Source organism: Malaclemys terrapin, chromosome 2 (genome assembly GCF_027887155.1).
Source record: "Malaclemys terrapin pileata isolate rMalTer1 chromosome 2, rMalTer1.hap1, whole genome shotgun sequence".
NCBI classification, from domain to species: domain Eukaryota; kingdom Metazoa; phylum Chordata; order Testudines; family Emydidae; genus Malaclemys; species Malaclemys terrapin.
The window spans coordinates 127855211-127881944 of record NC_071506.1 but is presented as its reverse complement, the minus strand read 5'-3'; the positions used below and the strand labels follow the sequence as shown (position 1 = coordinate 127881944).

The 26734-nt window shown below is 49.5% G+C and overlaps 1 protein-coding gene across 7 annotated transcripts in view; it reads left to right on the top strand.

The window, feature by feature from the left end:
* The window catches only part of TACC1 (transforming acidic coiled-coil containing protein 1), a 90493-nt gene that overhangs the window by 30250 nt on the left and 33509 nt on the right, over window positions 1-26734 (top strand). For 3 of the 7 annotated variants that reach the window (XM_054017045.1, XM_054017046.1, XM_054017042.1), the window contains exons 2-3: window positions 9772-9887; window positions 24176-25325. In XM_054017045.1, the coding sequence (XP_053873020.1) occupies window positions 24478-25325 (848 nt within the window). In that variant the 5' untranslated portion in view covers window positions 9772-9887; window positions 24176-24477. Of the gene's footprint in view, window positions 1-8195; window positions 8805-9771; window positions 9888-24175; window positions 25326-26734 lie in introns of those variants that run through there. The other 4 variants (XM_054017043.1, XM_054017040.1, XM_054017044.1 and 1 more) reach the window with 3 other exon arrangements.

The window sequence follows — 26734 nt, the reverse complement described above, 5'->3', positions numbered from 1 at the left end:
AGTAGCTGGAGCTTTGGCCCCTATTTGTAACAGGCTTTATTTCATGTTTGTAAAATTCAGTGATGGATTTGCTCCCCCAGCCCCAGTCCAGGAGCCTTAACCTGGAGCCTTGCCCACTGCCCAGGGTCCAACTGAGGGTCCTATTTGGGGTTGGGAAGGAATTTTCCTCCAGGTCAGTTTGGCAGAGACCCTGGGAGTTTTTCACCTTCCTCTGCAGCACGGAGCACGAGGCACCTGTAGGTTTAAACTAATGTAAATGGTGGATTCTCTGTAACTTGATGTCTTTTTAAATAATGATTTGAGGTATTCAGTTACTCAGCCAGAGGTTATGGGTCTACTACAGGAGTGGGTGGACAAGGTTGTGTGGCCTTCGACATGCACGAGGTCAGACTAGATGATCATGAATGGTCCCTTGTGATCTTAGGGTCTAGGAGCAGCCACCTCCAGGGAAGAGAAAAGACCCATGCTCCATTCCTTGGCTTCGCTGCTATCACTGTGTAGTGGAATGTTAAACTCTACTGTACTTTTCAGCCACTAGGTGGTGCTCTGTGTAAAATACCTTATTTTAGCTCACCTCACTTTAAAAGAAAAGAGGTGGATAAATTGGAGAGAGTCCAGAGAACAGCAGCAAAAATAAGAGGTTTAGAAAACGTGACCCGTGAAGAAAGGTTGAAAGAACTGAACATGTTTAGTCTAGAGAAGAGAGAGGGTTTTTTTTTGGGGATGGGGGGAGAGGGAGGGATAATGAAACTCTTCAAATGTGTAAAAAAGTTACCAAGAGGACGGTGATCAGTTGTTCTCCATGTTCACTGAGGGTAAGACAAGAAATAATTGTTATAGTTTGCAGCAAAGGAGATTTAAGTTGGATATTAGGAACATCTTTCTAACTCTAAGGATAATTAAGCAGAGGAACAGGTTACCGAAGGAGGTTGTGGAATCCCCGTCAGATTAGACAGACACCTGTCAGGGATGGTCTAGGTTTACTTAGTCCTGCCTCAGTACCGGGATGGCCTCTGGAGGTCCCTTCCAGCCCTACGTTTCTGATTCTATGAAAACAGAGAAACTTTTCCTGCTAGAAAAGCCAGAGCAAGGTACAAATTTAGAGATGATTTCCAAGTCTTTTGGTATGTGCAGCTGCTGTCACAGAACAAGGGATTCATGCCCTGCATTGTGCGCTCTCCACTTCCTTCCTGAAAGCAGCTAGAATGGAGTCTGCACAAATGCTGCAAAACCAGTGATCAACAGGGACACAAAATTTGCTAGAGTAGTAAGAGGCTGGATGATCCTGCAAGCAAAAGGATTGCAGGTGCGTTGAGATGGAAAAGATAGGCTTGTGTCCCTGAGCAGGTTAATAAGGTCACTAGTGACATTTCAGGGGAGACTGGCTGGCTGGTGAAGAGACATTGAGCCTTTTCACCTCTGAATTACTGGTCCCAGTCCAAATTCATCACAGGCTGAATGCTGTTTGGCAGCCAGTCGGTGGATGCACTCCTGCTCCATCACCCAGCCACCACCATAACCATTGGAAAGATCAGATGGGGCCATCATCATGGTCTCTTTTGGCCTGTAAATCTGTGCATGAAGAACTGGAACTAAGTAGTCCCGCTGTTGGTAGACTTTGCAGAGGGGCTGATGGCTGAATGGGCCATGGAGACCATTTCCCTCTTGCCTGCAGAGACGGGATCCTTCTTGTTTAGGGTAGAGCGGTGTGAATGAAGCTGCTTTGCTGATGCCCATGCAGCACCTGTGTCAAGACAGAGATGCTCTCCAAGGCATTCAGGCTGTCGCCTTTCTCACTTGCAAAATACAAAAGGGAAAAAATGCATTTAGCTTATTTAGTTGGAGCAGTGATGTGTTGGGTTTTTAAACATAACCCACTGTAGAACGAGGGGAGCAAGCTGAGGCTGGGAAGAGGACTGAGAGGGGCTTCCTCCCGCAAGTACTGCCGTCCAGAAGTAGCATCTCAAAAGCACTTGGAAACCAGGCAGGAGCACAAAATGCAGGACAGACTCTAAAATAACCCTCCCTCTGGAGCCACTGATCTGCACAGTCATCTCTGAACATGCTCCAGATGTAGGGATTCATTTGCAATTCGTGAACGCTGCTTCTGGAGCTCACCGTGTGCTGACGGGAGTTTGCAAGGCTGCCCCTTTGGAGACTGGTGTTAACTGGTGTTGAGCACTTTAAAGAAAGGTCTCAGGAAGGGATAGGGCAGAGCCAGCCAAGTCTGGTTAAAGTACATGATAACAGGATGCAAGCTGCATGCGTTGACGTTCAGTTCAGACTGACCTTTAAAACCAAACAGGTCGGTCCGTGAAATATTTATGCTTTTCTGCCTCCATTAAAGCGGACACCAAACGATAGCCTTGCAGACACTGATGTAGTAGCAGCCACGTTGTAATTACATTTTCAGTGACCAGATTGCACAGGGCACCTGAGGGGGGCAATGGAGCTCTCAGTGTTCGTAATGTGGAAGGAACACATGAGTTGCTCTAACAGTAATTGGCGAAGCAAAGCGCCGAGTGAGGAGGCTGTGAACAGAGAGAGCCAGGGAGCTGAGCTTTAAATAGATGGATATTAAACCTCCGCAGAGCTTTGCTGCTGTGTGGAAACAGCCTCTGGTTTTTATACTTTCATTTAAAAGTAATAATAAAGCTAGCCAGGAGAGTCATTTGTTTGCGAGACCCAGCAGGGCCCAGGAACTGCTGAATCAGAGTGACTATGATCAGAATCTTCTGCCCTGCATTGCCAGGGGCTCTGGTACATCACAAAGCCAACAGGACACTTCATGGCTCATTCTCACATAAGAACAGAAGGCTCTGGCCTTGGCTACACTGGCGCTGTACAGCGCTGCAACTTGCTGTGCTCAGGGGTGTGAAAACGCCCCCCTCCCCCACCGAGCGCAGTGAGTGCAGCGCTGTAAAGCGCCAGTGTAATCAGCGCCTGCAGTGCTGGACGCTCGCTCGCAGCGCTGCAAGCTATTCCCCTCGGAGAGGTGGAGTACTTGCAGCGCTGTGAGAGAGCTCTCGCAGCGCTGGTGGCACAACTACACTCGCGCTTCACAGCACTGCTGCAGCAGCGCTGGGAAGTCCTGAGTGTAGCCAAGGCCTCAGGCACAGTCTGAGGACAGTGCTGATCTCTGCTTCAGTCCTGAAGATCTTCCCTTCAGAAAATAGTGGAGGACAAACTCTGGAGGGCAGGGCACCGTGGGACCTTGGATGGTGTGATGCGGGAGTGTGTCTATGAAGTGGAGAGCTCCAGATGGAGGCACTGAGTGACCCCGGGTGCAGACTTGGGCTGTGTAATCCTAGGCTATACAGCACTAATACTGCCATGTGTTTGTACAGCGCCTAGCGCACTGGGGCCCTTGTCCAGGAGCTTACTGCATTACAGTGAATACAATCACTGATGCTGCTCGATGGGCAGGCCAGGCACAGGCTGCAAACTGCCTGTGCCCCCTCGAATCTCGTCATGGGCTCAGTGGGCTTGTGGAAGACACCTTTTAAACCGGCGGATTTGCTCTTCTCTTTGCTGTGGGGAATCACACCTGCTGATGGTGCTGAGCAACATTTGGCAGTTGGTGATGCATGTCAAAATCCGGTTTCCTCCTAGCTGTGTGCTCTTTCACTTGGGTGTTGCTCTGTGTATGCCAGCATTATTGACAGGCTGGGTTGGTTTGGTTTTTTTTCTTAATTGTCTATCATAAATAAATGGCAAGTGGATGCTGACTCTGCTCTTAAACCATCCCTGGTATCTTCACGCCCTCAGGCACTGCATGTACAAAGCTTGTCCACCTGCCTGACGTCTCTTACAGTGCCTCTGAAGCATTACAGTTTGGTTTCACCACCCCCATCCCTGCCTGCTTCCTCTCCTGTGGATGACGAGAGGCTCCTTTCTTGGCAGTACTGATTGTGCAGCCTTCACAATTGAAGGATGCTGTTAATTTCCTCCTTCTGATTGGCTCACGTGTCTCTGATCCCCGTCCAACAAGTGGAGGTTTATAGAAATTTGCTGAGCCAGATACTTCCTCTTTGCAGCAGAGATGGACTTGTGTTCCTACTGCCGACAGCCCGGCCATCTTTACTTCTTCATTGTTTGCATTGTCATTTTTCTCAGCAGAGCCACTGGCAAAAATCGAGTTGCCATGTTCTATTTTTAAATGCAGCAATGCAGTCACACTAGCTAGGTCCTTGGGTAAACAGTGATTCAGGGGAGGCAGTGTTCAGATATAGTGTGCAGCACTACAGGACTGACTAATGCAACATCATCACATCTCTCAAAATCAGCTTCTGTAAAGATCTTCCCCAAAATCCAGCTTGTACTCTGCAGCCCAGAAGTTCACACACTGCAGGGGAAAACAACTGATTTTGGTGCCGATTACAGCCAGCCAGCAGGGAGGATGGTATTGTCATTAAAGCCTAGTGTTGGGAGTCAGGATGCTTAGGTTCTATTCTTGAGTCTGCCGGTGATTTCCTGTGTGACCTTGAACAAGTCACTTAACTCCTCTGGTATGTCTACACTCAGGCAGCATGCGGAGTACAGACATTGCACGCTCAGCTAGCAAGGCTATAAATAGCTGTGTAGATGGGGAGCCACATAGGGTGACCAGACAGCAAGTGTGAAAAATCAGGACAGGGGGTGGGGGGTAATAGGAACCTATATAAGGAAAAACACCCCAAAATCGGGACTGTCCCTATAAAATTGGGACATCTGGCCACAGCTTAGGCCAGGCGAGTACCCTACACACCTGAACCCGCAGGGTACGTACCCTACACGGCTCTCTACACATCCAAGCGGCGCCTCCCACTCTACCCTGCAATTATTAGCAGTGGAATGTCCCACTGCCTCAGCTTTCCCTGTGGCCTGTAGTAGCACAGGTAGTGCTTGTACACTACACACCGCCCCATGTGCCGCTGGAGCCTCAGTTTCCTCATCTGTGAAGAGAGGATAATTACACGGTCCTACATCACAGGAGTGTTGGGAGGGTAAATTTCGTAGGGCTCAAGTGTCCCATGGGAGGCTGTGTGGCCCAGTGGACAGGGCACTGGACTGGGAGTCAGGAGACTGGTTCTATTTCTGGCCCTGCTGCATGATCTTGAACAAGTTCCTTCACCTCTGTTCCCCCGCCCATCCTTTGCCTGTCTTGTATATTTAGAGTGTAAACTCTTCAGGGCAGGGACAGTCTTTTACTCTATGTTCGCAGAGTGCCGAGCACAATGGGGCTGCATTAGGGACGTTATTTGACAGTTCTGCACAATGGGGATTCCAGCACCTTCCTTTGAACAGCGTTAGAGACAGTCACTAGACTAGACAGACCACTGGTCTGATTTGGTATCACCTATGCTGTGGTATCTGGTATTCCTATGCTCATGTGAAAGCATTCCTAACTATTGCAATTAGCTGCTAATTTACAGAATAGTTGCACGCTATCTGTGATCCTGGCCTGTCACATGCAGACTATGTAGAATTGTTCAAGGCCAGTATTACTTCTGTGCATTGCATTGAGCTGAGTTTCACAGCTTTTGTTCCAATTGTCATCCCTTTGCCCGAAATGTTTCTGGAAGTGGTGGGGGAAGAAGGTGGATAAGTCAACTCTGAAGCACAAACCTTTCCTCCAAGGTAATGCAAAGATTTCGCCCCGCAGCTTGGATCTTCATCTGCAAACATTCTGCTCTGGAAGGCTGAGATTGTCCTAGCGGCAATTGACTCAAAGCTGATAATGCCAGCATTTGTAACAAACCTGCTGCCAAATTCCTGTGCATTCCACCCTGGCACTTTGTGAATCTGGGAGGTGTCAGGAACCTGTAGGGTGACCAGATAGCAAGTGTGAAAAATCAGGACAGAGGGTGGGGGGGTAATAGGTCCCTATATAAGAAAAAGCCACCAAAATCGGGACTGTCCCTATAAAATCGGGACATCTGGTCACTCTAGGAACCTGGTCCACCTCTCGCTGATGTGTGGGAAGTAATGAACTCAGGACAGTCGGTCTAAGCTCTGATGATTCTTAGAGCCTGATCCCACTTTATGGGAAGATTCCCAAGGGACTGCTTCAGAGGCATTTGTTTAGCTAGTGTTTACTGGCTCAGCTTATTTTCGCGGGGAATTTGGTCACATCCCAAGGCGAGGCTGAGATCTCTTTAAAAACACCTTTCTTTAATAAATAAATGGTTTGCCCTGGGAAGTCTCCTCCAGGGAGGTTTTAAAAGCCTCAAATATCAACCCCAGCTAATGGAGCCAGAATTTCCCTGGAAAGTGTCTAGGGCAGGGGTTTGCCCCAGTTACTGTTCAGATACCACTGCCCAGCTCCCTGCTCTACCCACATGCTGGTGACCTTTCGGATGGAGTGGGGACAGTGTCTGCTTTCTGAAGAGGTGGTACAGTGCATGCTTGTGGTTTGGATAGTAAGACCACAAGGCTGTTCCTTCTGCATGGGCAGAGCACAGAACCTTAGAAATAGCCCGTGGCCAATATACCCTTTTCTCTTTGTTTGGCCAACAGGTGCAGGCCTGGGGCTGTGCTCAGGCATATGGCTGAGGGTCAGCACCCCATGTAAGCTTGCAAGCCCAGAGACGGCTGCCAGGCTGACCTCGCCTCTACTACTATTCCCAATGACTAGGCATGCACAAGAAGGGAGACAGTATCTGTCTGGGGGCTGGCAAGAGGGCGGGAGGATTAATTCTGCTCTTCAGATATCAAAGACATCTTCACCTCTTTTAAGTGGGCCACTCTAACACTCCTGCGCAGCAGAGCCGTATTTTCTTTGGCATGTCGGAGAGACGCAGGGCCTGCTGAGGACCTATGCCCGCTGAGGATCTCTAGTTGTTATGCTGCCCAAAGGTGGTTAAAATGCCAGTCAGGTCTCAAAAAACCAGGGAGGTCCCACATTGGAGCAGGACATGCAGCCACAGTGGCTGTACCAGGCCCAGAGGTCTGTGCTGCCTCTGGGATGGGAAACCTCATGCCCTGCAGAAGGTGGGGCGTGGGGACTCCTGTCCAGGAGAGTGGCCTCCTGAAAGTCAGGTGTGCTGTTTGTCCACAGTGTCTATGGGTCTGGGTAGAGGAGGAAACTCCCTTGCCCACGAGTGCACCGTGTTTGCTGTGTTGGCAGTTATTGGCAGGGTCTCTTGGCTCATCGAGTCCCTCCTGCTGCATCGTGGCAGGATACAGATACTGCCCGGGGGTGAGTCCCCTGAGCCAGGCTGGCGTAAATGAGGCATACTTCAGCGGAGTTAGACTGGTGTGAGCGAGAGGAGAGTCCCGCTCCTTGGGACCAATCCTCCTCTGCCTCTATGCACTCTGTCTACCACCATTGCAAAATGGATGCCAAATGCTATCAGAGCGGAACGGTCGCATTTTACACCCCACACGTGGGGCGAGGCCAGGGGGAATTGGGCCCCTGGTGTTCAGCCAGGCTCTAGGAGTGGCGTGCGGGAGACATTCAGAAGCAGTCACATGCTTGTGGTCGGCATTACCCTATCTCTGCAGGACTGTAGCGGTCCCCCCGTGGGCAGTGCCTGTGTGAACTGCTCTGAGCAGCAGCCCCTAAGCAGCAAACATGCCGCATGGTGAAAAGAGAACCGGGAAGCCCAGCTGCTCCCCCACTCCCATCAGAAATGCAGAGGAGCTGATATTTAACCAGTCAGCCAGCTCACTTCAGAAACGCCCGCTCGACAAGAAGGCAAGAGAAACCCCAGCGAAAGCAGAAGGGAAAGCGAGGGGGGGGGGAAGGGGCGGGAATGAAAGTTCATCTCAACGATTGCATGAAAAAATACAAGGCAGCTCCATCGGGTGCAGCATCTTTGTGTCTGACCCCCCTGGGTACCGAGATAAATAGAGCCACTGTGAGAGGAGCCTGAGATTCCTCGAAGTGCACTGGGGGGGGAGAGGGGGGGGGGGTCTCTGTGTGCAGCTATAATTTACCTGAAAGAGCTGGGGTCCTAAGGAGATCTGGGCTATAGCGAGTGAGAGGGAGGATAAATAGTGACCGAATCCAAGGCAGTGATTACTCACTCCCAGAGCGGATGCTCTGTTGCTATGGCATGGGTGGGGGGAGTTACTTTGAATTCGCCTCTCCCCTTGGTGTTTTTAACTTAGCAAGCCTGAAGTCTGCTCACTTCACCCCGCAAATCGGTCACAACCAGTCTCCAAGCAGCAGGGGAAATAAGCTTCCCGTGCGACAAGGATGGGAGGCGCAGAGCCAGGCGCCCTCCCTGCCAGCGAGAGTAGTACAGTCCGAGGGGGAGGCTCTTTGGAGAATGTACAGTCTGTGATCTGGCAGCCAGCTGATTCTAGCATTCAGGGGGCTTAGATGGAGCGAAGACGGCTGAGGTGGAGGAGCAGGTTCTGCTGACAAGGGTTTGTGCAGCGCCTTGGAAATCTGGGACAAATCGCTCCTTTCTGTTGTTTGGAAGTGCAAGTCAGCGCCGCTGTTTAAGTTTCGGCGACAGGAGCGTGCAGCATCTGGAACAGTCTCCGCAGCTCTGCAGGCAGCCTGCCCCAGAGGAAGCTGCCGAGAGCGGGGATCCGATGGTTCACTTTTAACCACATCCGTGCCTCAGCTAGAAATATTTACAGGCGTTTGTCACCGTTTCCCTCCATTTTGAAAAGAATCCCCTGGCAGCCGGAGCTGGGAAAACTGCTCTCATGGCGTTTAGCCCCTGGCAGATCCTCTCCCCAGTCCAGTGGGCCAAGTGGACGTGGTCTGCTGTGCGAGGGGGGGGTGCTGGAGACGGTGAGGATGGTGGGGTAGAGCGAGAGATAGAGGAGGACGACTCACAGGCAGAGACCAAATCATTGAGTTTCAGGCAAGTATGCAGCATCCCTGCTTTGCTAGGACTCAGCCTTTGAACTTGTCACAGTCCCATTAATCTCCAGTCCCTGCTGACTTGCACGTGTAATGGCATTCAGAGCACGATGCATCCTTCCAGGGACAAAATGCTCTGCTGTGGCTCGGTGAAGTCCCATGTACTGCGTCTGCCCTGCTTGTCAGCTTCTCCCTTAAGAGCTTGTTGGCTATTCAGTGCATTGAATGTTCATCATTTGCATCTGCCTTTGCTAATTCGGCCCTTCCCTTCAGCTCCCTAGACGGTGTGTAGTGTTAGCGTTATTAATTCCCAGCCCCCTGGGACCTGCGCTCCTTTTTGGAAACGTTCGGCTTCGTGGATTTCAGGCACCCTTTTTAGTTCCACAGAGATGCAGCAATCGTAGGGGAAGGGAGTTGTGGCAGAGCAGTCTGGCAGGCCCCAGCAGCTGCTCTGACATGGTGCTCTCTGGTCTCAGTGCAAATGCTAGCAGACATGAAACACACAGGTAGAGGCTTGTTTTCTGAACTGCCCAACATCCAGAGCAGCTGAAGCTTTAGAGGAAGGGGCTCCAATCGGAGGTGCCATGTCCCAGGGGTCACTGACCCATGCTGAGATAACCAGTGTGTGATTTCACATAAAAACAATCTGTGCGCAAGGTACCAAAGTGTAATGGTGCAATGTGACTAATCTCTGATAGATGGGCATCTGGGGGAGGGAGGCTGGAAGGGAAGTTTCAAGGGGAATTGACTGTAACATGGTTTCACCTCCTCTACCTTTTCCATTCGTTACCATGGTGTGTTGGGAATGAATCACTCCAGCCACGGGATGTCATCTGCAGATCGGTTGATTTGCTGGTCGGCCTGGGAGCTGGAATCCAGTCTGGTTGGATATTTAGGGAACGTATGTGAAGCATTTCGGAGCTAGCCTTGAAAGTGGTAATTCTTCATTCTTTTCCCCTCCTTGGCAGCTCGGATTCCGAAGGCAATTTTGAGACCCCTGAAGCAGAAACTCCAATCCGGTCACCTGTAAAGGAGATCTGTGACCCATCGCTGGGATTGGATGCAGCCGAGGCCAGGACCCAAGGTAAAGAGATGCCATGAATCTTCTGATCTCATTTTATTCTGCTTTGGATGCAGAAAAGGGGTTGGGGCTGGGGAGGGGAAGTTGTTCTCTTGAATAATGCTTGCCAGGTGTTTGCAGTTCCTGGGCTGGATAGTTTAAATTCAGATGCTCCAGGCTATGCACCTGCTGCAAAGGGCCATTCTAAGTTGAGTGAAATGTTGATTTATTGAACAGTTTTGAGGGGCCAAGGGCTGCACTGACATGTGACAGAGTCAGTTCGATTTCCCAGCTCGTGCCCTCGTGGTGCGCAATTATAATCAGGCTGTTTTGCAATAGTTGGTCACACCCACCCGCTACCCCGGAGCGGAGATAAAGAGCAAGTGGGAATGTGGCAATATGGCGAAGATGTCTAGAGATCCAGTTTTGTGAGTTACCCCAAGGAGCTGAGGCTTTTTCCCATGGCACAATGGAGAGCACAGCATGCAGCCAGAAGCTGCTCAGTCTAATGGAAGGGAGCAAAGGGTATTTTCAGACTCTTCTTTTTCAAAGTGCCCTCCCTAACATCTTCCTGAAAACCCCGCCTGGGTAAATATGTCTCTTGTTGGCTTGGGGAGTCACTTGATAGTCAGCTGATTGATGGGTGCCATACAGCGGGCAGGCCCTTTGCCGTTTGCAATGGCACTACTCCGCCCCCTTTCACAGTAGTTGATGCGATGTTTCATCCCTCAACCCTTCCTCATTACCGTCTGCAGCTGAGATTTTGTTGCATGGGGAAAGGGGATTTTATAGTCTCAGTGGCACGGTGCAGAGATGAACAGAAATTGACCTCTGGATACCCGGGACTGATTGAGTCACAAATTAAGTGGATTTGGGTGTCTCACTTTAGTTGCTCCTGGGCATTTGTCCTGGTAACAGAAGCACAGCTGGACAATCTGACATGATAGCCTGTGCATTGTAAGCCCAGATCTAGAATAATAGGTGACGGCTGAGGTGTATTGGCAGAGCTGGGGTGGGGTGTGGGGAATTAACACTGAAATAGAAGGGGCTCCGACCGGCCAGCATTGAAGGGCTTTGGCAGAGCTGTACAAGGAATCTCACGCTGTGCGGATGGTATTGCATATAAACTGTGTGCAGAAGTAGCCAGAATCCACTGCTCTGACAGGAAACTGTAGGTTGAATATACTGCAAAAGAGTAACAGCCATGTTAGTTCTGAATGCCAGGAATCCTATCTGAATTTACCTCTGTTCAAATGCTGGCCCTAAAAGGGGTTGGAATGTGCATACCTCTCATGCACTAACGGTTTTAATAGTTTTAGTTCTCCCCAGTATGGTCGCTGTTAAAATTTTAGAAACTTAAAATCTCTGATCCTCATTGTTTAAAAAACAGCCAGCGAGAGCTGCAGAGAACCAAGGGCTTCCTTGCCCAGTCAGGTTCTCCTGTCTCTATGGCTGCTATCAACCAGGATCCCATGATACAATGGTATCATAACTGCATCTCATTCCAGTCATCTGCTCTCTCCCACACACTGCTACCCTGCACTACTGGGTGCTAGCCAGCCCTGCTAGCCCTTCACACTCCCGGATCGAATTTCTAAGTGGAAATCAGGGTTAATGCCTCCGTGAGACTTGGTGCTGTTGTCAAATCCCATGTCTACATCTGCTTCTTGTTGCAATGTGGTGGCTTTGTAAACCATGTGAAAGGCTATCTGTGAAAAGGATTCAGTGGGACCTTCCCCAAACACCCCACTCATCCATCCAATCTGCAGGGCAGGTGATTGAATCATATCAGAGCATGGTGACTTGTAGATCTCCAAGGCCATATGTAGGAGGGTAGGAATGGCCCAGTGCAGTGTTTCTGGGTGAGAGGGTAGCTGGGGCCGCCTTCTTTCTGCTGTGAGTTTTTTCAGCAGTCTGCTTTCCAGAGCGTGGGTCTCTTTGGGGGTGGGTTTTTGGTTCTTTGTTTTTGGGGGGAGGGAGGTTGATAATAGGCCGCCTTCCGCTTGCTGTACGTGGAAACCCTGAAGTGTAAACCAGACCAGGGTAAAGCCTTTGAGTTGACCAGCAAGTGGGATGCCAGCAACCATTTCCTCGCCGGGGGCGGCTTCACCCGTTTCGCTGACTGGCAGTTCATCCACCATGCCCGGCTCAACTGTGTCCTACTCAACGGAGCCATCCACCACGGGAACCGAGACAAGTGTTGCAGGAAGTGCGGCTACCCCAACGAGCTCCTGCCCCACGTCCTGTGCACCTGCAAACCCCACTCCAGAGCCTGGCAGCTGCGCTACAATGCCATCCAGAACCGCCTGGTGAAAGCCATCGCGCCACGCCTGGGGGAGATCTCCGTGAACTGCACCATCCCCGGTACCGACAGCCAGCTACGACCTGATGTGGTCGTCACTGACGAGGCCCAGAAAAAGATCATCCTCGTCGATGTCACGGTCTCCTTTGAGAACAGGACTCCGGCATTTTGCAAAGCCCGAGGTCGTAAGCTGGAAAAGTACGCCCCCCTGGCTGACACCCTGAGAGCGAAGGGCTATGAGGTGCAGATGGACTCCCTGATTGTCGGAGCCCTGGGCGCTTGGGACCCTTGTAACGAGCGTGTGCTGCAGACCTGCGGGATCGGTCAACGCTACGCACGTCTCATGCGGCGCCTCATGGTCTCAGATGCCATCCGATGGTCCAGGGACATCTACATCGAGCACATCACCGGCCACCGACAGTACCAGGAGGCGTGAGCCAGAGTGACATCATTCTCCCACTACGAGAAAGGGACCAAGTGACCTTCTCCGTTGGATTATATGAACTGGAACCATAAACTCCCTGAACATTAAATCTCACCAAATGAGGGTCAATCCATCCTCATCATCATATCCATTCATTATACTCCACACCCGAACATAGCCACTTTATGAACTTCAACCCTCATATCTCAATGTCTGTACTTTGACCCATCAACCTTTTACTCCCAATCGGGGATATTGCAGATTATGTATTCCTCATGCCACCTTATCTTAAACCAAACTTTGCACCCTCGATAATCTGTATGTTATTCCCTGATAACCAGAAACTTCTATGCTCAAACTCTGTTCACAATTTTTTTTTAACATCATCTTAATAAAATTTGGGACTAGCCACTCTCACTGGGCACGTAGTGCTGGCTTGGTGACCTGATCTAGTCTCTGCCCTCCCTCACTCAACAGGGATTCATTGCCCTGGTGTTTAGCTCACAGGCGTTTGCTGATTGCTCAGTCTGATTATGCTGGGTTTGTAATTCACCTTCCTCAGAGCTGCAGCTGGTTACCTCTGCTCCATTAGGTTGTTGTTTCAGGCAATGGGGCACTGTGACTGGTGGAAACATTCTAGGCTGTGACTCCGTCGAGCTCAAGAGTTGGAGCTGCTCCTTATTGTGATGTTCCCTGTACTCCGGCCCACCATCGGACCCCAGTACCCAGTGAATGCAGTCAGCGCTGGGGTCAGCAGCCAGGCCTTTTCAGTGGAGGGACCATCCATCATTAGTGACCCTGGTCTCCTGCTATTGCTGGGGCAGAGACCCTAGTGCTAGACTGGCAGCAGGTGCTGTTTGTTTGCCTCAGTGGAGAGGTCCGCGCACTCTTACTGCCAAGGGCTAGCAGCGCAATCCTTTGCTTTTTAGAAAAGCCAGAGGTTACTCCGTTTGTAGGCTGATGTTCTGGGGCGCAGAGGGTGGGATTTCTCAGGAGATTTTCTTTGCAAGGTTTCTGATCATCTCTGCAAAGACTGGCTCAAGGAAGCACATTGCACAAGGCCTCAGGGAGACACTTAAACATTTTAAATGTCTCAGAGAACAGCATTTTGCAACTGATTTTCCTGGGAAGCACTATTCCTAAAAACTACTGCCCGGGCCAAAATTCAGTGCACAAATGAACTGGCTCCTCATGGTATCCCGGACAAAGGCTGCAGTGTTCCTGGGCTGTACTGCAGGGCATGGGGCTGGGGCTGCTGAGAAGGGAGGGTAACCAGTTGCACTGTCTAGGAAGTGTATTTATGCTCTCATTACTGACCGTTGAATGTCCAGGGTGAGTTACATACCGATGCTGCTGCTGATAAACAGGAGGGGTTTTGCCACTGGCCGCTAGAGCCAGCTCCTCATGGGCATGCGCGGCAAATTGCATGAGTGGCACATGGACCAAGATCTTGTTGGAAGGTCACCTCGTACGGATGGCTCCTGGTGAGCTTGTCCCTTTCCGATAGACCACATCCCCAGGGCAGGATGCAGGGGAACCGATTTAGGACAAATGTAGTCTCTGTTGGGTTCGGCTGTTGCCAGCTGTGTCTGCCTCAGGCTCTCGATGAAATAGATCCATTAGAAAACACGAACCTCACCAGGATACACAAACCCAACTCCAGCCACGGGGACTTGGGTCTCTGGAGCTCTTGGCCAGGGAGCAATTTGGAACTGCTGATGGAGTGAGGCAGGCACAGGCCTGCGGTAGTTCACGGCAGTGGTAGCAGTCACCATCTCTCTCCGGATAAGCTCTTAGTATCACATTGAACATCACAGCTGAAAAACAGTCAGTTAGGAGGCTCAATCCATTGCCCTCCAGCAAAGTTTCTTGAAACGATGGAGTGAGGTCACTCATGATGCATATACTATGCTCGGAAGGCTTCCTGGGATATAAGGCTACTGGACCTTGGCTAATGCATACATTAAACCCTCCTCATAACAATGCATCTTGGTTCCCCGGGAGGTTGGGAGGGCAGTGTACTTAGCACAGTCTGCACGTGAGCTGCCTGGCGCTCAAGAGCTGCGGTAGCTGTCATTGATACAATAATCAGGAGTCAATCCAGTTTAATTGCTGCTTATCAGTGTTTAAACAACAGAGGTATCAGGGACAGCGAGATCAGGGTGCCAGGAGTGTTTGGGAAATGGCTGCTGTCTGGAGAAGGCTTCATGCACAGACATGCCACAGCCGTTCCCAGTGCTCAGATGGGTTAGTGGGACTAGAAACTAATTTATCCACGTAAAATTGTGATATCATCAGTATGTAGAAACAAAATTAGGTTACGAAACCTGTAAGGACAAAAGCACTGAATGGGGGAGGCCTGTTGCACAGACAGTCCAACTATGGATAGATACACTGCACCCTGCATTGTCAGAGATACAGAACGTCCCACTTATCTGTCAGGCCAGGCCACTGGCTCATTCTCTCTTCCCACACAAAATCTTCTTAACTCTTTTCCTTTATCACCCAGGACTACAGAGACCCTAATTCTGCCCTGCTCTCTCTAAAGACACCTCCTTCTTCTCTCCTACAGAGTTAGTTTTCACAAGGAATACAGCAGAAGGACTCAAAACAGATCCTGGATTGTAGCAGCTCTCACCAGCGTTTACTTTTGTTACCCGTGATTCAGGCTCATGTTATATTGTATATTACCAGCATTATCACTGGTTGGTTTGTAAAGCACCATTCACAAGTATCCTAATGCTTAACAGCAAAATTGACTTAAAACAGACCAGTGTCTGTTAAACAACAGTGAAAAACCAGCAGAGAAAAGTCTAGCTTTAAAAGTATGAGCTGAGTCTGCAGTCCAAATATCCTGGGCTTGCTCAGTGTCTGAGCCCTGCCAAAGAAGAGGGACATGTGTGACACATGGAGCATACAAAGAATGAGTCAAATGTAAAGGCTATAGATAGTAAAGGGCTGTTCTCCTAGGCACTTGGCATGCAGGGTTGTGGGGAATCATTGCTGGTTCATTTGGCTGGAATGTGTAGAATAAAAAGGGAACAAGGTCTTTGCAGCGTGTTGCTGCTGCCAGTTTTTATTGACTCATTTGGAAATGTCAGAGGATGGGGTTTGGGGGCTGTGCTTGGGTTAGTCAGTAGTTGCATTTCATTCTCTAGACTAGCGAGTACTGTTGTTATTGTACGTGTGTATAAGGTGGCCACCACTGCAGTCCCCTCTATGTACGTTCTGTTCAAGGGAGTATAAAATAGGTGAACCTGCTCACCAATTCCATCCTGCAAACCAATTACCCTGACAGGACCAGCGCTGCAGCCTTGCTAGGCATGTGCACAGCATTCATCACCCCCACAGCCGATCCTTTACATCAGCGTCTCCCAATGACCGGTCCATGGACTGGCACTGGTCTCTCTGACACCCTTTAGGAAGGCAGCCAGCGGGTCCCTGATATCAAAAAGCTGGGGAAACCCTGCTTTACAAAATGCTTTACAGTTCTATATCCCCTTCCATCGGGGGGGAGGAAGGGGGACTCAAAGTGCTTTGCCAAACCCCAATGCATTAAGCCTCACTGCCCCAGTGAGCATAGGTGCTGGAAGTAGGGGTGCTGGGGGTGCGGCAGCACCCCCCAGCTTGAAGCGGTTTCCATCACACACAGGGTTTAGTTTGGTTCAATGGCTCTGAGCACCCCCACTGTACAAACTGTTCCAGCCCTTATGCCCGTGAGCTGGGGAGTATCAGGGGCTGCGTTTTGCAGATGGTGAAGCTGAGGCTCTGAGAGTGGAAGTGAATTGCCAGAGGTCACGGAGGAAGTCAGTGGCAGAACTGGAGATAAACTGCAGGGGCCCAGTTCTCCACTGCCCAGCACCTTGTGCAGTGGTTTGTACCAGTGCAATGAGGACATGGTATGGTTTCATGTCAGAATGGCAACATGTTTGCCACCAGTTTCCAAGGTGCAGGGCAGTGGAGAGTCCGGCCCCACATCTCCTGGATTTCAGCTCTGTGCCTCAATCCCAAGACTAGCCTTTCTCCCTAGCCGTGGGTCTGACTGCCGCAGGAGGGCGGGTGAAAAGCCTGAACAAAATGATTCATCTTCCCTTGCAATGTGAAAGTGACCAGGCCCGCGGTGGATTCCAGAGCCACAGAGAATGGCTCACAGACTGCATGGCCTGTTCCCACAATGGGGCTGCGGGGCATGGCCATGTCTCTGACGTGCTGTACAGAAGAGTTAGGGTGCCCTTTTCATGATCAAAGGAGCCAGCGAAGAAAGTCAGTAAGAAGAGTTGTCCCAAAGCAGTCGTGATCTGGCTGCATTCAGCAGGTCAGTGTGCGCTGCCGTCTGGCTCGGGTTGGGAGCAGCCTGTCAGTCGTAAAATTGTTTCCTTCCAAGTCACTTTAGAGCGTTTGGTAGAGTTTACAAACCAGCACTACGCAGTCAGGCTGGTGAAGCAGCTGGGCTTTGAGGAGCATCGGCTGAGTGTGCCGCACTTGGGCTCTTCTGCCATGCACACGGGAGGGAAGGGGAGCTTGGTGGGCTTTGCACAGCCTGCACGCACATTCTCCAAACATGACTCACGCAGCAGCAGCGTGGGGGTGGCTGTGTGGCAGGAGAGACTCTCTTTGGAATGTAAATGCACACACAGGCCTCTGAGTAAGGAGCAGAGCAGCACACGCCGGGGCAGTGCTGGAAAGCATTCCCAAAAGGAATAGCTTGCATTTGCTGCAGCAATTGGGATGGCTCATTCCCAGGCTAGCTGGAGGGATAGATGGACTGCCAGGAACGTGCATCTGCTGCTGCAGTGACTCTTCTCTGGAGTGCAGGGAAGGCCCCGTGGGTCACTTGCATTTTGCATCCTGTGTCATTGTTCCAGAAAAACGCACCACTGATGAGCGAGCCGGTTGGAGTCAAAGGAAATGCAGGGAGGAGGCAGAGCAGCTGCCAGGTTGGGGGAGGAGGGCTCTCTGGCTGGGCTGCCCACTGGGTAGGCAGATTAGGCTGCAGTGCATTTGCATAGTGGCTAGTAAAGCCAGAGGGATGAATTTGGCCCAGTTTGCATAGCCGGGTAGGAAGTGTTGGGAGACTAGTTTTTTTATTCTTCCCTGCCAACCCAGATAAAGTCAGTGGAAGCAGAATAGAGAAATTGGCTGGTGCTGGGAGCTTAGCAGAGGGCTCTTGTACTGAGCAGTGCCTGGATCGGGTCTGCTGGGCTTCGTTGTTGTTGGAACATCTCATTTCAAAACTCTCTAGACTAAGCCTCTCCCCCGGCCTCTGACTAATTCCCTGCGGAGGGTGGGCTCTGGCCATGAACTGGCTACACAGGGGAATTTGAACTATGCAGCCAACACCCTGCTGAATAGTAAGCCTGTATGCATCCTGCCCAGGGGAGCACGCCATGGAGAATTGCCTTCCCGATGGCTCATGGCAGCAAAACACCCCCACGCTTGAGATAATGTTGCCATTTGACACTTGTGGAGAGGGGCCCACTAGGTTCAAGGAGGGGCATTTTCAAACTCCCTGTCCTTACACAGTGCTTCTTTAGGGTGACCAGATGTTCCGATTTTATAGGGACAGTCCCGATATTTGGGTCTTTTTCTTATATAGGATCCTATTGTTCCCCACCCTCTGTCTCGATTTTTCACACTTGCTGTCTGGTAACCCTAGTGCTGTTTGGGTGAGCAATGTTATCCATCCTGGCCTCCTCCCAGCTACAGGTCTTTGGGGATAAGACAGCACCCCCTTGGAGCGGTTTGGGTGGGCCTAGGATCCACCAGGGGGCTGTGTACAGCCTGGCCGTGATGTGGGAAAACCGATGGCGTGTAAAATAATCCTATCACGTAACCAGCACGGAGCCTCACACCCCGTCAGACACACTGTGGAGAGAAGCAGTGAGAGTCAAAGCTGCTGTGAGAGTGGGCAAGTTCTGAAGGGCCAGAGCCCTACTGTGCCTTTCCGGGCCTCAGGGGGTATGTACTGTGTGTACAAGGATCGTCTGCTGTCTTACCGCTGTCCCCTGCGGGATATTAACAAGGTAGCCAGACCCCGGACCTGGAATCCAGGATTACCTCAGAGGCGGGGTGGCATGCGCATTCGGGGAATGTGAAGAGGGGATTTCTACTGCAGAGATAAGAACAAGGAGTACTTGTGGCACCTTAGAGATTAACAAGTTTATTTGAGCATAAGCTTTCGTGGGCTAAAACCCACTTCATCGGATGCATGCAGTGGAAAATACAGTAGGAATATATATAGATAGATAGATAGATAGATAGATACAGAGAACATGAAAAAATGGGTGTTGCCATACCAGCTATAACGAGACTAATCAATTAAGGTGGGCTATTATCAGCAGGAGAAAAAATCTTTTGTAGTGATAATCAGGATGGCCCATTTCCAACAGTTGACAAGAAGGTGTGAGTAACAGTAGGGGGGGAAAATAAACATGGGGAAATAGTTTTACTTGGTGTAATGACCCATCCACTCCCAGTCTTTATTCAAGCCTAATTTAATGGTGTCCAGTTTGCAAATTAATTCCAATTCAGCAGTTTCTCATTGGAGTCTGTTTTTGAAGTTTTTTTGTTGGAGTATTGCAACTTTTAGGTCTGTAATTGGGAGGTTGAAGTGTTTTCTGACTGATTTTTGAATAAGAGATAAGGTGACTATTTACTGCCCCACTGGTTTTTCTCTCTTACATAGGCTGTTCCCCAGACCCAGCATTGCATCCCCTGTTGCCCTGCAGGTGCTGGGGGCTCTGACCCCAGTCCTGCGTTTGTTTTTGCAGTTGTTTAGATTTTAGTGACCGCTGTCCCTCCCATCAAGTTAAGACAGTCCTCCACCCAAATGATCAGTGCCTTGCGGTGATCATCTCTTGCCATTTGGAATTTGCCGCAAGCCCGTCAGCATCCCGAATGCACACTTCCTGTTTCCAGTATAACCCAGCTCCCCAGGTGCTTGGGGCAAAGGTGGGCTCTGCCACAGCCTGAAGGGTTAGCAAGTCTGGGCTCTGGCGGGCATCAGGAGGGAGCAAATTACAAAATCAAAGTGCCTTCCCAGAAGAGTCAGTTCACCAGTATTTCCCGTGAGGGAGCACCAGCCAATCTCAACATCCAAGCTCAAAATGATGGTAACCAGTGTTGTTCATACGCAGAGCCCAAACCCGCGTGCAACTCTCACACAGGGGTGTGGGTCACAGCAGAGGTCAGAGAGGCGACCTCCACGGAGATGGAGTAGCTTGTTCTTTTATTTACCCAAGGTAGATGAATTTAGACTGATTTAAGTTTATGCCTGTCAGCATGTTGGCTACAAGGAGAATGCACCGCCCCGGGGTATAAAATGTGGCTGTCCTGTGACCCTTTAATTTTAGGGTCAGATCTTCCCTTAGGAACAGGTACCACAGCAGTAGCCTGAAACACTACATCATAGAACAGGCCTAGTAAAGTACTGTGGACTTTGTTAAGAAGGGTTAGTTTTCCTGTTAACAAGTGGGAGGAAGACCCTCTCCAGTGCTGGCTTGGAGAGCTACACAGTCACGGCTTCACAAAGGTCCTCTCGTTGTGGTTGTGGTTGGTAATGTATTCCACAAGGGCAGGAAGGTAGTTTCTAGCGGAGGACATTCCCTCCCCAGCCTGGGGTACAGACAGTCCTTCATGCTTCATTTCCATGGCTTTTAGCATATTGAGGATCAATTATGCAGATCAAAGCCACCAGCTGAGTCAGTCTTGGTTCAGCATCCTGGATTAGTGCAGGAATGTGGATGTTTCTCTGCTCCATGTTTACCTTCCTTTGCTGATCCATAGTGCACTCAGGAGCCAGAAAATATGGAACAGTCACAGACTCACTTTGATAGACATAAAGTCCTTACGAAGATGAGTGCTTTGGTGTTTAGCAGGCCAGATGGGCTGTCCTGCCTACCATAATTCATATTCCCCTTGTGAAAGTGTATTAACATTTGCATTATTTCAGACATGATGCTGAACTGCTTACGCTAGCTGGCCAGAGACAGAATCACAGACGGTGGTACTGGCTTCACAGGACTAGCGCTGCGCCTTGAAGTCTCCCGTGCGATTACTGATTTTCAAACAAGCTCTGCACGCCACAGCCAAGGACAGATTTTTTCAGAGGCATCCAGGGGGGTTGCCATAGGGGTTACAATGGGAGATGAGCACTTAAAACTCTGGCTTCAATTATGGGTGCTGAGTACTGGGAAATCTGGCCAAATGCCCCTTGCCAAAATGCAAGAGGCATGCAGAAGAGTTGAGGATGGGCTTTCATTACTGTAGGCATTTCCCCCTCCCTTCCCAGCCCAGCTCACAGCTGTACCGTCCCTTCTGCATCTAGACACTTGACGGCTGTCGTTTTCAAGGTGTCTGAGCAGATGAGGATCCCCTGAAAGAGAAGAAAAGGTTAAAAAGTCAAGGATTTAGGAAGACGAATGGAGGGAGGGAACTGCAGTAGTTGTGGCCGGCAGTGATGAAGTCATGGGTCAGGATCCGGGATTAAGGCTCTCAGATAGCGCAGTGTTGAGCACAATATGAACACGTAGACAGGATTTCTGCAGAGGGGGCTTGCTGCCGTGAGAATGAGATTAAGCAACATTCCAGGGATGGGAAGAGAGAGAATCTTATAGAAAAACTCAGAGATATTCCTGGGTTGGTTGGTTGTGAGTAGGGTGACCAGATGTCCCGATTTTTATAGGGACAGTCCTGATTTTTGGGTCTTTTTCTTATATAGGCTCCTATTACCCCTCACCCCCATCCCGATTTTTCACATTTGCTGTCTGGTCACCCTATTTGTGAGCTAAATGTATCATTTTGAACACACCCTCTGTTCTTTTAACAGACCCTGCTTTTTGTATTTTTTCCCCTCAAGCATATACGCTTGTCTGCTTTCACTGCACTGTGGCTTCTCACATTTATACATCTCAGTGATGTTAGCCATGTATTTTGTGTAAATGAAAGAGAACCGGTGGCATGGGGCTTCTATAGCTAGAGCAGATGTTTAAAATACTAACCGGAAGACCTACTGACTGGTCATGTGTCTCCTTTCCTGATTCAGACACACAGCATTTTAATGTTTGCAAAAACTGTCTTCAGATAATCGCCTTCCCTAGTACCTGACTTGTGAGGGGACCACTCTGTGTTTCTGAGCTTACAGCCAGTTCCCAGGGAGATGACTATCAGGAAGATAGAGAATCCTTCAAAGAGAAATGGGAACATAAAATAAATGACAGCAAGTGAAAGGTTAAGACAGTTCAGCTTGGCGTGGCTTCCTGGTTTGGATCGGCGCTGCTTCCGGAAGGGGCACAGAACCACCACACTGATGTCAGGAGCGTTATGCAACAGGAGGGCTCTTTGGTGGCTGATGAGCCCCCAAGTGGTTGCTGTGCTTGTCAGTATTAATAAAACAGTTTGTGGAGAGCAAACGCAGGGATGTCAGAAGCAAGCAGAGCCGCTGTCAAACAAACTCCTGCGCCGCGGGGCTCAGCATACGAGTCCTTAGGAAACCTTTAGACGTTTACTGTGCGCCTGATCCAGCCACCCTTACTCGGGGCAGGTGCTGCCTTACCTAAACGAGCATCCCCCTTGCTGGTGTCACTATGACAAATTCAGGCCTCCTCATGCCTTTTCCTTGTGCTGGAGTGGGTGGGGGAGTTGCATAGCACCGCTCACCCTGCAGGAAGGCGTGTGCCGTGGTTACACACTGGTCATTGCTGGAGATTAGAGACCTACAGACAAAGGGATTTTCCTTGGGCTGCATCATGTTCAGAGCTTCCCTGTAAGTTTGCAGGATACTTTTAAGCATGGCCGTAGAGCCGAGAGGACTGGAATCCATGGGAGTTAAAGTTGGGACCATCATCTCAAAGGCTTAGCCCTGTCTGCTGTGAACAGCGCCTTCGCCTGCAGGAATGCTGAAATGCAGGCAAGGTGGGGGAGGTAATATCTTTTATTGGACCAACCTCTGCTGGCGAGAGAGAGAGACAAGCTTTCGGGCTCGCACTGAGCTCTTCTTCAGGCCTGGGAAACTCACTCAGAATGTCGCATCTGAATATCGTGAGACCAACCCAGCATGGACGTTACACTGTGCTTCTGTGGGCTGGGCATGCGCAGACTGCACTGCAAACACTGACTTTAGGGTGCTCTCTTTCCTCTGGCTGCTTTTTGGTTTTGTTTTATTGGTTTTGGTTTTTTGCCTAAAATCTGCATTCACCCAACAAAGGCTGCCATAGAGGAGAGACACCAGGTTGTGGCTTTCAAAGGGGCGTAGGGAATTGGGTACCTAACACATTTACTGCTCGAAGTGGAACTGTACAAAGGTAAATAACTGTGTACCATACACTACCTGCAGTTAACACCCCCCCCCCCCCCCCCCAGTGAAGTATGGACACCCACATGTGCACTCGCAGTCAGATCGCCATAGCACCGTTCATCTCTGCACAGCTGCCCCTGCAACCCAAGCTGCAGCCTGTAATTTGTCCTTTAAACACTGGGACTACTTTTCTTTACACTGAGGCCACTCGACAGCTTTTTGGCAATGTAATGGGGCCTTCAAGTGGATATAATTGAACACCGGCGCGGTGTAACCAGCCTCCGTGTAAACGCAAGCGAATCCCACGGACTTGGGTGAAATGGTGCTTAGGCTGAAGGTGGTGTAGTACTGTACCATACTCCTCTTCCATTGACAGGACACTTCCCCTCATTGGGATGGGAAGTAAAGAAGTGGCGAAAGGCATGGAGCTTATGAGACGGCTGCTGGCAGCAATGTTAACTGTCTGTGTCCAAATGGCAAATTACATAGCTGCTCCTACTGGTGTTCTTTTAAACAAGCCACTTCATGCGTGTCAAGCTAGGGCCATGGAATAACAGTGTGGTAGTTTGTAGCAGGACTTGAAAAAATTCCCTGTCACATATTAGCTCAATGACAAAATAGAACTACGGTAGTTGAAAAATATCTGTATTGCCACTTATCCCTAGAGACCTACCCCTTTTGCCGCTGTCTGTGAAATAAAGTAAAATTTTGTTATTTCAAATGAACTTCTAGGTTGTTTTCTCAAGTTGTGGTTGCTTTAGACTGATTTGACTTTTTTACTTCCCACTGCAGGGGCAATAATGCGTTTTGTTGTTTTTATTCTACATTTGCAACCTAGATTTTATACTTGGGAGTCACAATAAACACTATCTGATCAGTCCTAGCTAGGGGTTAGGTTCTCTGCAACTCAGATTTGTTAATTTTCCAATCAAGTTGCAACGCCCATCTTTCTTCTTGGGCATTAGGGTGGTAGTAGGTCATAGGGAGAGGACGTTATAGGTTTGTTGGTAGGTGAGTAGCTCTGGTCTGTGTGTGGGCATTCTCTCTCATGGTGACCTTCAGATTCTGGATTGTGTACTTTAAATTCTACAGAACGTATCTGCAGCTGGGGATAGATTATAAATCTAAATAAATACATTGATCTTTGTGTCTATGAATCTTGGAGCAGCTTTGAGAAGAGGAAAATCGTAGGGAAGCCAATCCATAACTCATTCAGCTGATGTCTAGGTGCAGAATATGCTAGAATGCTGTAGAGCAGGCATGGTTTTAATAGCTGCTTTTATCTATTTTAGAATTACGTGAAGATGATGAACAGCTGGTAGCTGAAATTTCAGAGACATATGTACCCCAGAAGCACTCCGAGGATGAAGTGCAATCGCCTCTTGCAGTTCTTCAAGCCGACAAGAATTCTAAAGCAGAAACTGACTGCAAACTTGATGAAGATTCATCAGTGACACAAGTTGCACCACAAACGGAGCCGCCTTTGGATATTTCTTCGGCACTCACAAAAGAAACCGATTCTCCATCTTCAGTAGTGTCGGCTCCAGACCAGACTTTACCATCCAATGTACCCACAGCTACCCAAGAGTGGGTGATGTCAGAAGAAGACATGGTGGTCACTCTTGAAGGGTTGGCTGATGCTGAGCCAAAGGCTGAAACTTTTGCCCTGGAGTCAGTGCCAAGCAAGAGCAAGCTCAAGAAAGTGAAACCATCTTCTCTTAGGAAGAAAACAGCTGGAGAGACCCCAGAAACAGAAACAGCCACGGAGGGCATCCCTGTCCCCAAAGCATCTTATCAGTTCAATCCAGCTGAGTATGATGAGAAAATAAACCCCTTCGTGATGGGAGGTTCCAAAATACAGAACTCTCCTCCTGCTGCTCAGCAAACCTTCATGGCTTCAAACAGCGACACCAATGATTCCGGGGTGGAGTTGGCTGAGGAGTCTCGGAGCCATGCTCTGAAGCTGGAATTTGATTTTACAGATGGGGCGGAGAACGGAGAGGTCAAGAAAGCCTTGCCAAAGAAAATTGGCAGGAAACCTGCCAGCAAACTAACTCCTAAACGACAAAGAGAAGCTGCTAATAAACCTATGAGTGCTGATGGCGTGGAAAAGGCTCCAGCAGAGGTGCCTCTCCCCAAAGCCTTGTACCCGGTGGATCCCAGTCAGTGGGACGACCCTAACTTCAACCCTTTTGGCAGCAGCTCGAACTTGCAGAACTCCCCACCCCTCCCAAAGGCTTCCTATCATTTTGACCCCAACAACTTTGACACAGTGGATCCTTTTAAACCCACCAAGAGCTTAGCCAGCACAACTGCTGACTCCTGCCCCAGAGCTGATAACAATCTCAATGAAATTCTGGAGTCTCAGACCCTGGAGGTTCAGGGCGAGGAGCTGACAATAGGCAAAGCCTCTCCGAAGAAGGCCAAGTCGCGCTTGATAACGTGAGTGATGCCGCGTGCTGGGTTGGCTGCTCTCTAGGGGTCAGGCAGCCGGAGGTTTGCTTTGTGGGATGGCAGCCTGCTTGTTTGTTTCCCAGATGCCTTGGGAGTAATTGCAGCAATACTCCTGTTTCCTGCCCCGTTGTTCTCATCCAAGCTAGTCTTGCTGGCGAATGAGCTGCAAGACAGACAACTATGGCAGGCAGCCAGATTCTGCAGTGTCACTATATTTTGTTCCTGCCCTGCTGTATTTGCACACAGGTCGCTGTCTTTTTTTTTTTTTTTTCTCTCTCATCCAGTGGTTCTTCATGAATTGACAGGATGAGCAAGCCAAATACACTCAGCAATGCGTGTGTTAGTCATAAGAGCCAAGTAGCCTAGTGTCTCTTAGTGGGACCTGGTTGTAAGAAATCACCTGAGATCCTGGCATGTTAGAGTGAACAGGTGGTTGAGATTCCAGTGTATGAAGTTTAAAATCCCCTGCTGTTAAATGGTTTATTCAAAACAAATCCTTAATGTGAGGGTTGGGCAGGAGGGGGCTTTCCAACTGCTGGTGCACCGCGGGCTCTGTGGTTCTTCCACTCAACACAGATGGATGTCTCTTTCATCACATATTGCTGAAACGGTTTTCAGGTCATCCTGGAACTTCCTCTTTCATAGCTAATGCAGAGAAGTATGGTTAAACAGTCAGGCTATTCGTTCTGTCGTCTGTATCACATCTGCCCAGTCGGCATGCAGTTTGCCTTCCCCTGCAGGACTATTTTGGTACACGTACATGTGGGATTCTTTAAATACATATTTAGTTCTTAAAGCATGCTATTTAAAATGGTCATGTAAGTACTGAGGTTTCACAGTGCCAACTGGGAATGCAGGCTGAATTGTATCCACCCTCTGAGAGTGCATATGTCACTGTAAGCCTTTCACCCGTTGTATCTCAGGTTTCTTCCGAGCAGGGACTGTGCCTTATTGATGTCTCCAGGTGACTTGAGTCCCAGAGTTTGAAGTTGCAACATACAAAACACCAGAAACAAAATGTCACAATACAGTTTAATCTTTTGATATAACTCCAATATGTAGTTTGTGAACAGGTAGAAAGGCAGAAAGGATTGTTATAAGAGAGTCATTTCATACTAAATATTTGGGCCTTTTTCTTGTAATTATTAACTGACATTCATCTGGCCAAAGGGGCAGGTGGAACCAGCAGAAAAAGGAGAGGCAGGAAACAGGTTAAATGGGGAAGTTTGGGAAGCACACAGTTTTGTGCTTGAATTGACATTAAAAATGAAACAAGCCACCATTCTGCTCACAGGTTGTCTAGGTGAAATTTTAATGAGGGGGGGAAACCTGGAGGATGGATTTTAACTGAGAGAGAATGGAGAAAACCTGGCAAGCCTGAATGAACTGGTCTTTCT